Below are 14,820 nucleotides of genomic sequence, written 5' to 3' on the forward strand. Positions count from 1 at the left end.
TTCTAGTTTGATAATAAATTATTGTTGCAAGGGTAACTGTACTGTTGAAAAGTAATTTCCTTTGAGTGGATAGGTAAGGTAATTATTAGCAGAAAGTACAAAGCAACTGCCACTACATACCACTTGTAAGGAATATGAGGATACGGGTTTAGGATCAGACGGAGGAAAGGAATGGTGCCCAACCACTTGGGCGGTCGGGGATTGAACGCCGACCTGCACGAGTTGTTATAAATTCAGCTACTCGGAACAAGTACCAAGTAGCACGGGCTATGGTGAGCCCGTAGTGGACTTACCTGCCAAAGGAGCGGTGCTGTGACTGCGTGAGGCGAGACCGTCGCTCTACCGTCCAACCCAAGTAGTCGAGTGGAGAGAGAGAGGAATTGTTGCCTAATAAGACCAGCTGTGTTTTCTTTCCGGATAATTTTAACACTCGACGACAGTTGTCACATTTACAAACAGGCACAGAGCTTTATAGATATGCACCCATGCAGGGAGAAGCTGTTACCCATGCAGGGAGAAGCTGTTACCCATGCAGGGAGAAGCTGTTACCCATGCAGGGAGAAGCTGTTACCCATGCAGGGAGAAGCTGTTACCCATGCAGGGAGAAGCTGTTACCCATGCAGGGAGAAGCTGTTACCCATGCAGGGAGAAGCTGTTACCCATGCAGGGAGAAGCTGTTACCCATGCGGGGAGAAGCTAGTTTAGCTTCTAAAAGCGAAGTTGAGACCCTACAATGTTAAATAATGTCGAGTGATGCAATGTGGCTAATTTATGGTACCTCGTAGATTAAGATTTGGCTTTATCTTGCAATATTATAACCGCCAATATGTTATGTTTTTGTATGATATATACGAGAGAAAATTATGAGCACAGTAGTTAGTGCATCAGGGAGCTCCGCCCCCCCCCTCCTGGCGTCTGCACTTGTAACTGCTTATCCAGATCCTAAAAGAGCCGAAATCCGTATCCTCATATCCCTTCCAAGCGCTATATAGTCGTATTGGCTTAGTGCTTCCTCCTGATAATTACCTGTTTTATATAACCGGCAAGTACAATATTGTACAATCATAGGGTACAAAATGTAACGGGGAGAGAGTACAGCCTAATGGAATTGAAATTGAAATAAGTTTATTGAAGTACAAAATCCACACAAAGGGAGGAGGTAGATCAAGCTATTCTCACCCCGTTCAGTACAACGTGTTCATATATGTATATAGACTCATATCACAAACAATAAACATTACCGAACATTTTGAGTGATAAACTATATACATATATGTATATGCTTATTGTTTGCTTATTTATATACTTAATAATACATCTTCAATCTTCTGAAGTTGTATTATTAAATACGAAAGTAATTAAGGTATTTCCCGTCTTAATCCTTCTTCCTTCGTGGTCTGACACTGTCATGTGTATATGCGTGTGATAAACCTAAACAGCGTAAGTGTCACCATTTGGTCCGGGAGACATCTCCCGTCACGCAGGGTGCAGTTGCGCCTCCACAGATCTCTAGTATCATCTTTTGATACTGGTAATGGCTCAAAAGGGCCACCACTTACGGGCTATTCATGCCCGTGCCACCTCTTGGGTGGCTTAATCTTCATCAATCAGCGTAAGTGTGTGACACTGATTGATTGATTGATAAAGATTAAGCCGCCCAAAAGGTGGCACGAGCATGAATAGCCCGTAAGTGGTGGCCCTTTTGAACCATTACCAGTATCAAGAGTTGATACTGGAGTTCTGTGGAGGTGCGACTGCACCCTGCGTGACGGGAGATGTCTCCCGTGGTCTCTCCCTCGATTGATTGTGTACCACTCTCGGTAGGGAGGACTGAAGAAGCACCGCCAGTACCGCGGCCACAGTGCGCACGTCACCAATGTGTGCTGGTCGTACGACGACTCCCTGCTGGTGACGACGGGCGGGGCAGACACCTCCGTCATCGTCTGGCGGGTGACGGAGGAGCCGCCCGGCCACGATGACGAAGGCACAGTACCTGATCCTCAGAGCCAGGAACGTGCTATTGACGATCTGCCTGATGGAGGTAACCAAGAAGTTCTTGTTTGATTTTTATATTTATTTATTTACTAGGAGAAAAGCACAAACTGTGTTGAAGGGGACCTAAACATTCCCTCTAATGCGTTGTGTGTGATTTCCTCCGAGGCTAAGGGTCCCCCTTCTTCCAGCCAGAGGTGGTACCCCCTTCTTTATTTTTACGAAAATAAAGTGCTTGGGTGACAGATTCACGAAGCAGTTCCGCAAGCACTTACGAACGTGTACATCTTTCCTCAATCTTTGACGGCTTTGGTTACATTTATTAAACAGTTTACAAGCATGAAAACTTGCCAATCAACTGTTGTTATTGTTATAAACAGCCTCCTGGTGCTTCGGAGCTCATGAACTGTTTAATAATTGGAAACAAAACCGCCAAAGTTTAAGAAAAGATGGACAGGTTCGTAAGTGATTGCGTAACTGCTTCGTGAATGTGGCCCCAGGTTACCTTCCCGTATTAACGTTAAGTCTAGTTGTCAACTCATTTCCCACCTTAAAGTTCCTTGAAGTATCCTTTGCTCCCACCTTGAAGTTCCTTTACTCCCACCTGGGAATTTCTTTGCTCCCACCTTAGAGTTCCTTTATGCCCACCTTGAAATTCCTTTACTCCCATCTGGGAGTTTCCTTTCATCTTGGAGTTTCTTTGCCCCCACCTTGGAATTTCCTTGCTTACAAAAAAAAATATCTCGTATAGCGTCATTTTTGTCTTTCCCTTTAACGGTGAAAGGAAGCAGATTACATGTAACAGTGACTCGGTAAGATATCTCAGTATTTCCTCATGATCTGTGTCTGCAGAGTTGGCGGTAACGGACTTGGAAGCAGCAGGTCAGGAGGAGGATCTGGTGGTGAGCGTTACCAGGGAGAGCAAACGGTCTAAGACCCCAGGTAAGCCCACGTCGTCGAAGACGCCGGGCAAGCCTTCATCGTCGAAGACGTCGAGCAAGCCTTCATCTTCAAAGACGCCAGACAAGCCCCCGACGTCAAAGGCGCCAAGCAAGCCTTCTCCTTCACAGACGCCAAACAAGCCTCCGCCTTCAGAGAGCTCTACTACGGCCATCTCTGCTACCCACCTCAGGTCCCTGCCAACCCCAGACCCTGATGACAAAACAGTGTTTTACTGCAGCGGCTCCATTGTGGGTCGGATAAATGTAACCCAAGGTAATTGTAGTTGTGACACTTGATATTACAACCTATCCACATTTTATCAACTCGCAATGTCACGTTTTCCCCTTGGCACACTTACTAGGGAGACCGCAGTCTCCTGAGACCGCAGTCTCCTGAGACCGCAGTCTCCTGAGACCGCAGTCTCCTGAGACCGCAGTCTCCTGAGACCGCAGTCTCCTGAGACCGCAGTCTCCTGAGACCGCAGTCTCCTGAGACCGCAGTCTCCTGAGACCGCAGTCTCCTGAGACCGCAGTCTCCTGAGACCGCAGTCTCCTGAGACCGCAGTCTCCTGAGACCGCAGTCTCCTGAGACCGCAGTCTCCTGAGACCGCAGACCACCTTCAAGGAGGTCCCAGCTCACCGTTGGTCCAAGAGAAGAGAATTAGTTGTTGGACGCTCATCTCACGGCCCTGGTGGCCTACTATCGGGTCTCCGGTCTCCACTACAGCCGTAGACAGAAGTCGCTAGTACCAACTCAACAGGAAATAACTCGGGGAACCTCTCCCTCCGTCATTGACCCATTTAACTTGATATTAAACATAGACGAGATCTGGCTGTGACTGCCGCGACTTGGAATAGGGTGTGTACTTCCACTGAGAAGCCAGTAACTTTCAGCGTTGCTCCTGGGAATGAGCCGTAGACACTCCACACCATGGGTATAACCTTGGTCTTCCTCTTGACAGGCCTATTGTCCAGTGACACACTGGAGAAGCTGACCCACTGCCCGAGACGAACTCGGTAAGAACAGCCTGGTTGATCAGACCAACACCCGGATTCACAAACTAGTTACGCAAGTACTTACGAACGTGTACACCTTTCCTCAATCTTTGACGGCTTTGGTTACATTTATTAAACAGTTTACAAGCATGACAACTTTCCAATCAACTGTTATTGTTATAAACAGCCTCCTGGTGCTTCGGGGCTCATTAACTGTTTAATAATTGTAAACAAAGCCGCCAAAGATTGAAAAAGGATGGGGGTTCGTTAATGCTTGCGTAACTGCTTCCTGAATCTGGCCCCAGAGGAAGCCAGGTCATATACCGGGTCGCAGGCACGTTGATCCTCATAATCATCTACAAGTAATCAACAGATAGGTACTCCCTGAAATTCCCAATGTATCATGTAATATGGACATGAGACATGGATCACACTTCTTCCATGTGACAGCTACGGACATAAATAGCTGGGCACTTTTCCTATCACTTAATGCGTTTGTTCACCTAGCAGTAAATAGGTGCTCAGGAGTTAATCAGCTTATTCTATTCACCTAGTTGTACTTGCGGGGACTGAGCTTCATTACAGCTTGCAGTTGCATCCTGGAGGGTCAATAATTCGACCTTCGGTTGGGGGGGGGGACCTCTATGTGAGCCTAACGTGTATACACACTGGCTGCCTGTCCCCCGACACAAAGAATTAAAATCCTGTAACTACACACGCAAACATAGTTCGCTATTGCCTGTTAACCCTTTCCACTCGTATAATGCCTGTTAACCCTTTCCACTCGTATAAAACCATTGTGTTACTTGGTTGTATTCATTCTTCAGCACCGCTCCTGTGCCAGGTAAGTTACGGGCTCACCATAGCCCGTGCTACTTGGAACTTGTTCCGAGTAGCTGAATCTATAACAACAACAACTTGGTTGTGTTTCAGAAGGCGCAGTGGAGAGTCAGCACGTCGGGTATGGGGAGCACAAGTCCTTCGTCACCGCCCTGGCGGTCTCTTGTGCGGAGCCTCGCATGATCGCAACGGCCCAGGTAACCCCTCCACCTCACTCCTACACTAGTACAACCCGTTCTCGCACTTACCGTCAATATTGACTTAGCCTCGCATGATCGCAACGGCCCAGGTAACCCCCCCCCCCACCTCACTCCTACACTAGTACAACCCGTTCTCGCACTTACCGTCAATATTGACTTAGCCTCGCATGATCGCAACGGCCCAGGTAACCCCCCCCCCCCCAACCTCACTCCTACACTAGTACAACCCGTTCTCGCACTTATCGTCAATATTGACTTATTAAATATGTGCATGTGAGACATACTAATTTATTGTGAATAGTTTACCTTGAAAAGCTTCATAGAAAACACCGACCTTACCTAACCTTCTTAGTAGGTTAAGATAAGCGTCTTATTGCTTCATAAATACAATTATTACTTAACCAATTATAGGTATAGGTTAAGAAATAATTGTAATTACTAAGCAATAAGATGCTTATCTTAACATACTAAGAAGGTTAGGTAAGGTCGGTGTTTTCTATGAAGCTTTTCAAGGTAAACTAAAATATTCACAATAAATTAGTATGTCACATAAGCACTTATTTAATAAGTCAATATTGACTTAAAGATTGCGAGAACAGGTTGCAACGTGGCATGCCTTCCCTCATTTTATACTGCTTCAATTTTGGGTATATGGGGTACGATGCCCAGAAAGACGAACGCCCTCGGGGAAAGAGGCACGTTCAAATCTGGTTCAAACCCGGGCTCTGTCAATAAGCTGTTCTACCTCTTCGCCCTTCATTACACACAGAAATCACAATAGCGTGATGCATCAAATGAACAAATCCACAAGGGCCGTGATGAGGGTTCTCGAACCTATGTCCGAGAGGATCCCAGACGCGCCTTAATCGATTATGCCACGACATAGTAAAAAGAGTTGCAACCGGAAGAGGTAGAACAGCTTATTGACAGAGCCCGGGTGTATGGGGGAATTGTGTAAAACCCTGGGGCCAGATTCACGAAAGCACTTACGCAAGCACTTACGAACCTGGGGCCAGATTCACGAAAGCACTTACGCAAGCACTTACGAACGTGTACATCTTTCCTCAATCTTTGACGGCTTTGGTTACATTTATTAAACAGTTTATAAGCATGAAAACTTGCCAATCAACTGTTGTTATTGTTATAAACAGCCTCCTGGTGCTTCGGAGCTCATTAACTGTTTAATAATTGTAAACAAAGCCGCCAAAGATCGAGAAAAGATGTATAGGTTCGTAAGTGTTTGCGTAAGTGCTTTCGTGAATCTGGCCCCTGGTCTGTCTCTCTGAGAGACTGTCGGATCCGTGTGAGGGCAGATGAACTCCCGGTTGCAATTCTTTTTACCGTGTCGTCGTACAGTCGATTATGACGCGTCTGGGATCCTCTCGGAAGTAGGTTCGAACCCTCATCACGGCCCTTGTGGATTTGTTCACTTACATAACACAGAAAGACTCACACCAATGCATTAGGCAGTGATGTGGTGGAGGCTGACTCCATACACAGTTTCAAATGTAGATATGATAGAGCCCAATAGGCTCAGGAATCTGTACACACCTGTTTGACAGTTGAGAGGCGGGACCAAAGAGCCAAAGCTCAACCCCCGCAAGCACAAATAGGTGAGTACACCAGGGTGACACACTAAAGGCAATGTGATTCATTGTAACGTTTCTCATTCAAATACTCACACTTCAGTAGCTAATTCTTGAGCGAGTTCTCTCAGCAAAGTTTGCATATTTTTTCTTGTTAAGGAACTTTACAGCCTAATGTCAATGCCAAAATATCTAGTTTTCATAATTGCTCTTCTGTAGCGTAATTTTGTCTTCGATGTGTTTAATGCCTTTGATGTTTAATATGTATAATAGGATATATCAGTTAGTGGTTTACAGATGAAGAGGCACAACAACGTGGCTGAAAAATGTTGACCAAACCACACACTAGAAAGTGGAGGCGATGACGTTTCGGTCCGTTCTGGATCATTATCAATTCGGTTGAACCATTGTGACAATTGACTTGCTAATGGTCCAGGACGGACCGAAACGTCGTCTCTTCACTTTCTAGTGTGTGGTCTGGTCAACAGTTATAGTGGTTTAATACTTGGTTTATGACTTATTATTTTATTATTATTATTATTATTATTATTGATACAATTACAATTTTGCCTAATCCGAGGAATTCAATTAAGTCTTAATAAAGTGAAGATAATGCTGGTATTCACTGTCGCGCAGGACAGAGGGTCATACACAAGACAATAGGCCTAAACTGTAGGCTGAAGCACATATATATCATGGTTACAATCAATGTTTTTATGTATGAATATGTGAAAACAACTTTCTATTGTGCACTGCCACACAAGGGCAGGGATGGGGTCATAAGTGATACAGCTTAGAATATAAATAAAATTGTTCTTCATTCCTTAAAATGGAGAAGCAAATTTTGGATAAATTGTTAAAATGTCGTCCAGAACACCTGAGTCAATGAAATAGTTACACAGTTGGTGGTACAAGAGGCCAGAAGGTCTACAGTCTTTTACGGTTTCACATTCAACAATATAATGTTCTAGTGAATGCACTAAAGGTTTGTCAGAGTTTACAATCTGAATATTCTGGTAGTGGCTCAGCCTCACTAACCTGCCAGATGTGTCTATAGCCAAGACGAATTCGTGCAATGACTACATCACATTGCCTGGTCCGGTTACTGTGCTGACCATACAAATACCTATTATTACAAAACTTGTCATAACTTTTAATACTGCAGCTTTCAGGTCTGTGGGCATTTTAGTTCATCTAAAATTGAATTAATTTCTTTAATTTGTATGTTTCTAATAATTACATTAGATAGTCCAAAGTCATAATCAGTGTTTTCTTTCCTGCAAGCCTCATTGGCCAATCGATCTACAAAGTCATGTTTTCCAATTCCAACATGGAATGGGATCTCTTGAGGTTATCTTGAGATGAGATGATTTCGGGGCTTTTAGTGTCCCCGCGGCCAGGCCTCCCCCCCAGGAAGCAGCCCGTGACAGCTGACTAACACCCAGGTACCTATTTTACTGCTAGGTAACAGGGGCATAGGGTGAAAGAAACTGCCCATTGTTTCTCGCCGGCGCCTGGGATCGAACCCAGGATCACAAGTCCAGCGTGCTGTCCGCTCGGCCGACCGGCTCCACACAAATTTTATACAATAGTTATCATTGGCAAAAATTCCATTGCGTTTAATATTACAAGCTACTTCAGATATACATTATGACTGGCAGTTGGGGATGGTGGAGGACACGACGGAGGAGAACGGGGACTACGCCCTGGTGCACGTGTGGCGCCCTAGCGACGGTACCACTACGGCTGTGTTGAGGGGCGGCCCGGAGACCCTCGTGTCTGCCTTGAGCTTCTCCCCCAGCGGCAGGTTCCTCGCCTCTCTGGCTGATGCATCTGTTGTACACATCTTTAACTGGATTAAAGGTAACATTCGCGTATTTTTCTGGATACCTTAGACGGTACAGTAGCAAATTTTGTCAGAATTGTTTACAGTGTCCTTCCTCTCATTGTTTACAGCCATATACTCTACTTGTTTTCCAAAGAATACGACCTTTCCAATAGTTTTATATCCAGGTTCCCAATTAATGCTGGGCGTCCACGGGGAGCAGTGAATGAACTATGTCCATTGATTGATAAAGATAAAGCCACCCAAGAGGTGGCTTTATCCGGCCCCAGGCCAGACTTGCCTTAATAAATCTAGTTTCCTCTTGAAAATGTCCACGGTTCGTGTGCTACCCACTCTCTCAGTATATATGTGCCTCGGCCATTCAACTTTACCACCATCTGGCCACCACTTGGTCCGGGAGACATCTCCCGTCACGCAGGGTGCAGTCGCGCCTCCACAGATCTCCAGTATCAGCTCTTGATACTGGTAATGGCTCAAAAGCGCCACCACTTACGGGCTATTCATGCCCGTGCCACCTCTTGGGTGGCTTAATCTTCATCAATCAATCAATCAACTTTACCATTGTAATCACTGCTGTCATTTTTATCATGGTTGTTCTATTGAACGCATATTTTACTACCTTATTCCTATAAATAATCCTCAAATTAAGCTACAATGTACCTGTTGATAATCCTCAAATTATGCTACAATGTTGATAATCCTCAAATTATGCTACAATGTTGATAATCCTCAAATTATGCTACAATGTTGATAATCCTCAAATTTTACTATAATGTACCTACTGATCTCCGTCAAATTTTCTTACAATGAACCTGTTAACATTTTTTAAATTTTGCTAGAAATGACCTACTTAAATTATCTGTTAGATTAAAGACCTGCCCGAAACGTTATTCGTGTTAGTAGCTTCACAAGAATGTAAAAACATCAATGCTATGTACTCTCATAAACCCAATGTACCTTCTTATATATACATATATAAATATACACACATACATACACACGACACACTTGCATTAAACCACAAGTTATATGTAACCAGAGAACTCTTCCTCGTGAAGGATTCGAACCTTAGTCATGGGCCATCACACACACTAGCATAAGCAGGGGTAACTAGCTTAATTCCCCTTCAAGGCCTGGTTACACTCAAGGTCATAAGCCACCAACTAAAGTAAAACAAACTATCTTTTCAATGTCAATATAATAAACTAATAAGGAAAATGCTGTAATGCATAACATAACTCTTCTATTGAACGTTGTTCTATTGAACGTGGCTGTGTAGTTCAATTAAATGTGCGGTGGAAACTAACTAATGTAGTCCCTATGGTTCCGGGGTAGCTGTTATGAACAATGGTAAACCAGTTTACCAATGGTAAACCAAAGGGGTAACCAGACAGTCTGGTTACCCCTAGACTTTGTGGTAAAGAGTATGGGTACAGTCTCGTAAATCACTTAACCTCAGTACGAGTTTGTGTACATGTATATATAACATTAATAATTTTGTAACTAGTGTCAAAAGATTGTTATTTGCTTAGCTAAACGACCTAGAGGGTTCAGTTCCTGAACCGATTATGTGCCTCTGTAATCCTTTACACCAACGCCCACGGGATGGGTATGGGGCGCATAATAAAGAAATTGAATCAGTACGTCAATCACGGGGGTGAAACACACGAGGTGTTATCATATCTGCGTATAACATCTCACGGTTAAATCACTTAGAGCTGGACACACTCCTTAATCTTAATATATATTTAACTTTACATGTAATACAATCATTGCCAGATAAGAAACTCAGCCTAAGGCCTAGGAAAATAAATTTTACTTTCAAGAGTAGCCATCCTTTCCCCTCCACTGTCCAAGCCACTGAGGGTGGCGAGACCTGCCTGCCATACCGGCAAACTCACTTCTACCAGCAATACCCAACCCTTAACAAGACTCACTATATACACAGATACTCTCCCGCGGCCGAGTTGGTAGAGCGACGGGGTTCCGTCTCCCCCCAAGGCAGAAATTCACTATATATACAACTGCCCTAAGTATAGCCACATAGACTGTATAAAATTCACTTAATACAGGAATCTGACATATAAATACTCCAAATTGGTAAGTAACGCAAAGAAATTAATATTACCGCCATAGTAATATCTATAGTTAGTAGTATTGTCTGTCCAGCCAACAAAAGCATGTAGTAAACGTGTCTAATACTGTATCGCCCACCTCTTAACACACACGTATGTATGTGATACAAGAGTATGCAGCTTCCTGCGACATAATTACTTATATAGCATCAAAATAACACTATACTTACTGTAATTCTCAGTAGAATAACACTTTATTTTCATTATTAATGCAGATTAAAATTCAAGAGCTACCCTAACCCTGGCTGTGCAGTACAAGTTTGGAAATTTATGGGTTAATGTCTTCAATTGTTCATAACAGCTACCCCGGTACCATAGGGACTACATTAGTTAGTTTCCACCGCACATTTAATTGAACTATACAGTCATTCTTAATGTGCAGATGAAGTCACAATAACGTGGCTAAAAAATGTTGACCAAACCACACACTAGATGGGAAGAGTCGACGACGTTTTGATCCGTCCTGGACCATTTATTTATATACGAGAAGGTATATTGGGTTTGTGAGAATACATAGCATAGTATTTACAATCTTGTAAAGCCACTAGTACGCGCAGCGTTTCGGGCAGGTCCTTAATCTAACAGATAATTTTAAGTGGGTAAATTCTAGCAGAATTAATAAAATAACAAATACATTGCAAGAAAAAAATGATAGAGATATTAAAGCACATTGGTATATTAAAGCTCTGTTTGATTACATTGACAGCTTGATTGTTAATTTAAACAAGATTAATAGACACCATACAGCAGATTGATAGCACATTATCAAGTCGATTACAATAGACTTGATAATGATCCAAGACGGATAGAAACGTCGTCGTCTCTTCACTTTTTAGTGTGTGGTTTGGTCAATATTCTTAATGTGACATGCATCGCAGGTGTACACGTCGGTCACATCGAACTGAAGGCTGGCATGGTGATAGCGATGGCGCACTCGAGTGAGACGACGCTGGTAGTGTTGACGCCCGGCTCGCTTCTCTTCCTGGATCTGGTGGGCAACTCCCTGGTGTCAACACGCGGCCATATTGCTCCAGATCTTCTCCCACCTGACATTGCCTTCAATGGACTGGATGTATCTCTTGTGCGTATCCTGTTCTATCACTTAGATATAATGAACAGGCATTTCTGTGATTAGTATACAACCCGTCCTCTTAAAAATAACGATACTTTTCGCTCGTATGCGCACTGGCCAAATTTGGACGTAATTTGAAATGAAATCGATTCACGAAAGTGACGTACTGTTCCGTTTTCTGTTTGAGTCGTCCGGCTTACTCGGCAAGCTTAGAAGAGGATTCTTTCCTTTAACGTTTTTCATACCGTTTTGAAACTTTGAGAATTTCCTGCCCACCTAACTTATCAGAGGACCCTTGTCTTATTGTTGTTGACAAAAGAATCCCAAATTTATATTCATTTTTTTTTTCATTTTCAAATTACGTCCATATTCGGCCATACGGGCAAACGTCCAAATGCGACGTTCTTTTTAAGAAGACAGGTTGCGTAATATTATAACTTTATTGTATTTGTGATTATTACTGGAAGTATGAAATGGTTTCACCCTTTTATGTAGATAATACTTTAAAGGACGAAATATTTTAATATAGAAAGTTTCCTGCAGTTTCGAATTGCTGCCTAACGAGCAAAGTTTGCAGCATGTTTGCATCGAAGTTCCGACCGCCCCTCACGGTCACCTGTCCCTCACGGTCACCTGTCCCTCACGGTCGCCTGTCCCTCACGGTCGCCTGTCCCTCACGGTCGCCTGTCCCTCACGGTCACCTGTCCCTCACGGTCGCCTGTCCCTCAATAGAATTCTTGGTGACTCGGATACTTTTGATATCGTTCGCCTTATGCGTTTTTGTTCTCGTGTTGGCATCCTTGGTGATATTTAGCGCCCTCTGATTATCCCGCACATTTGATGGTGCTACATAGCCTTCCCGGTTTGGTGCATTCTTTTGATAATTACTTACTTCCCACAGAATGGTCAGGTTTATCTAGGGTGCAATGACGGCAGTGTCGTGGAGTGGAAAGGTCGCGTAGCAGCCCGCCGTATTGCTCCGCCTGATGACTCTGAAACCATATCCCCAGTCCGGATGTCCATTGCAGCTGGACAGGGAGCTGTATTCACCGCCTGCAGGTACAGTACTGGGCTCATGGTTTGAAATTGAAATAAGTTTATTGAGGTAAAATACACACAAAGGGATGAGGTAGCTTAAGCTATTCTCACCCCGTTCAGTACATCGTGTTAATACATACACACATATTACAAGCAATAAACGTATTACCGAACATTCTGAAAGATAAACATGTACGTTTCCTGGGCTCAAGGTGTACATGGCAAACGCATAGCAAGCAAATATTTGAGTGAAGATCGCAATACCGTCACGGGTACTGGAATGATGTACAGCTTTCAGCTTTGATCTCCAAAGGGTTTGGAAAGGATGGGGGAGGTAGAGGGATGGGGAGGTAAAATTCTGAGAGAGAGAGAGAGAGAGAGAGAGAGAGAGATATGTAGGGGAGAGAGAGATGTAGGGGAGAGAGGGAGGGAGAGATGTAGGGGAGAGAGAGAGAGAGAGATGTAGGGGAGAGAGAGAGAGATGTAGGGGAGAGAGAGAGAGAGAGAGATGTAGGGGAGAGAGAGAGAGAGAGATGTAGGGGAGAGAGAGAGAGAGAGATGTAGGGGAGAGAGAGAGAGATGTAGGGGAGAGAGAGAGAGAGAGATGTAGGGGAGAGAGAGAGAGGGAGGTAGGGGGGAGAGGGAGGGAGAGAGAGAGAGATGTAGGGGAGAGAGAGAGATGGAGAGAGGGAGGGAGAGGGGGGGTAGGAAGGTAGGTAGGTTTGAAAGTTCGGTGGCCATATTCCTTTTTATAATAGGTATGGACACGTGTGGTCCATGTGGTCCACAACTAGTTGCAGAAGTGGGCAGTGGGCGTCCATGTCGTCACTGAGATCCTCACCCTCGGAATTCCCTATTATATGTTTGACCACACTAATTTTATACATTGATTTGCCCATTTTAAGTTATTCCCAAAACGCTGTGCGTAATTATTGGTTTTAAAAATAGATACAAATACAAATTATAATAACACTAAAAGATGTATTTTATTTTGTATCCATGGTAGCTTGTGTTATTTTCCAAATGTTTATGCCTTCAAAGGATAGAAAATAGTTATTATTCTCCTCAAACTTTGTTTTTAGGGAAATAAGAGCTTGGGGAAGACGTTCTGATGGTACAAGAAGGCTGCCGACTTATAAATTTATCACAGGTCTAGATAAGGAGTCGACAACCTTAAAGTACCTACAAGACGCCTTCCCTAAGCTGACGTTGACAAAATAACACTTACTACCCAGGAAGAAAAATTATAAAATTGTGTAATCATTGTAACTGATCCTTCATATATCTCATAAACAAAATAGTAACACTATTATTAATGTATTAATAATATTAATCTTTATAGTCGTGTAACTATTGTTTACATACCAGATGAGCAGACGTTATGGCACTCGATGATAACCGGTCTTTTGATTGTTTACTGACGCTATCTCTTTATCAGTTAGGACAAGTACCTCAAGCTTCACGTGAGCTCCAGTACCATTATTGCCAACCTGTGTCGAGTGAGCTAAATTGAAGCTCTAAACGTTATTAACTCGACTCTCTTAAGTTACTAATACAAGTCATTTCTCCAGTTGCTCATCATTCTCCATTCTTGTGGTCCACTGTATTACCTGAATTTACCTGAGGGTCACTAATACTAGTGGAGGCGCACACAGCACCACTCCTGTGCCAGGTAAGTCCACTACGGGCTCACCATAGCCCGTGCTGCTTGGAACTTGTTCCGAGTAGCTGAATTATGTTGTCTATAACAACAACAATACTAGTGGCCTCTATGAGGACAGTAAGCCGGCGGCTTGTCAACGGTCCCCTCAGTCACACTCTCAGGTGTCGCATATCTCTACACTGGACTCTGTTATTGTCTTATTGCTCTGAGAGACTTAACGCTACTTAAGGTCATGGGTCACTGACGTGTTCTAAACCTCGCTTCTCCCTTCACGTGATATGTTGTTCATCACGTGTCCTTGTCACTTTAACATCCGGGATCCCGCCAAACACACACAGAGACTACGACGTTGGTACAACGTTCGAACAAGTTTTACCACCACCTAACCAGTTATAACAACCAATATAGCAAGTTGTAGCAACGTTCTAATACGTCATAAACACGTTAAGCCAAGTTGTAACAACTTTATTACAAGTTGTAGCAAGCGGGAATCTTCTTGAGATGATTTGAT

At 43.6% G+C, this 14,820-nt stretch overlaps 1 protein-coding gene across 5 annotated transcripts in view; it reads left to right on the top strand.

The window, feature by feature from the left end:
• LOC123746682 (echinoderm microtubule-associated protein-like 5) overlaps positions 1-14,820 on the top strand; it is an 88,035-nt gene that overhangs the window by 70,078 nt on the left and 3,137 nt on the right. For all 5 annotated transcript variants that reach the window (XM_069316765.1, XM_069316767.1, XM_069316768.1 and 2 more), the window contains 6 exons: positions 1,825-2,041; positions 2,845-3,207; positions 4,863-4,966; positions 8,217-8,418; positions 11,415-11,617; positions 12,510-12,667. In XM_069316765.1, coding sequence (XP_069172866.1) covers positions 1,825-2,041; positions 2,845-3,207; positions 4,863-4,966; positions 8,217-8,418; positions 11,415-11,617; positions 12,510-12,667 — 1,247 coding nt within the window. The remainder of the gene's footprint in view (positions 1-1,824; positions 2,042-2,844; positions 3,208-4,862; positions 4,967-8,216; positions 8,419-11,414; positions 11,618-12,509; positions 12,668-14,820) is intronic.

The sequence above is a fragment of the Procambarus clarkii genome, chromosome 85 (assembly GCF_040958095.1).
Source record: "Procambarus clarkii isolate CNS0578487 chromosome 85, FALCON_Pclarkii_2.0, whole genome shotgun sequence".
In the NCBI taxonomy this organism is placed as follows: Eukaryota; Metazoa; Arthropoda; class Malacostraca; order Decapoda; family Cambaridae; genus Procambarus; species Procambarus clarkii.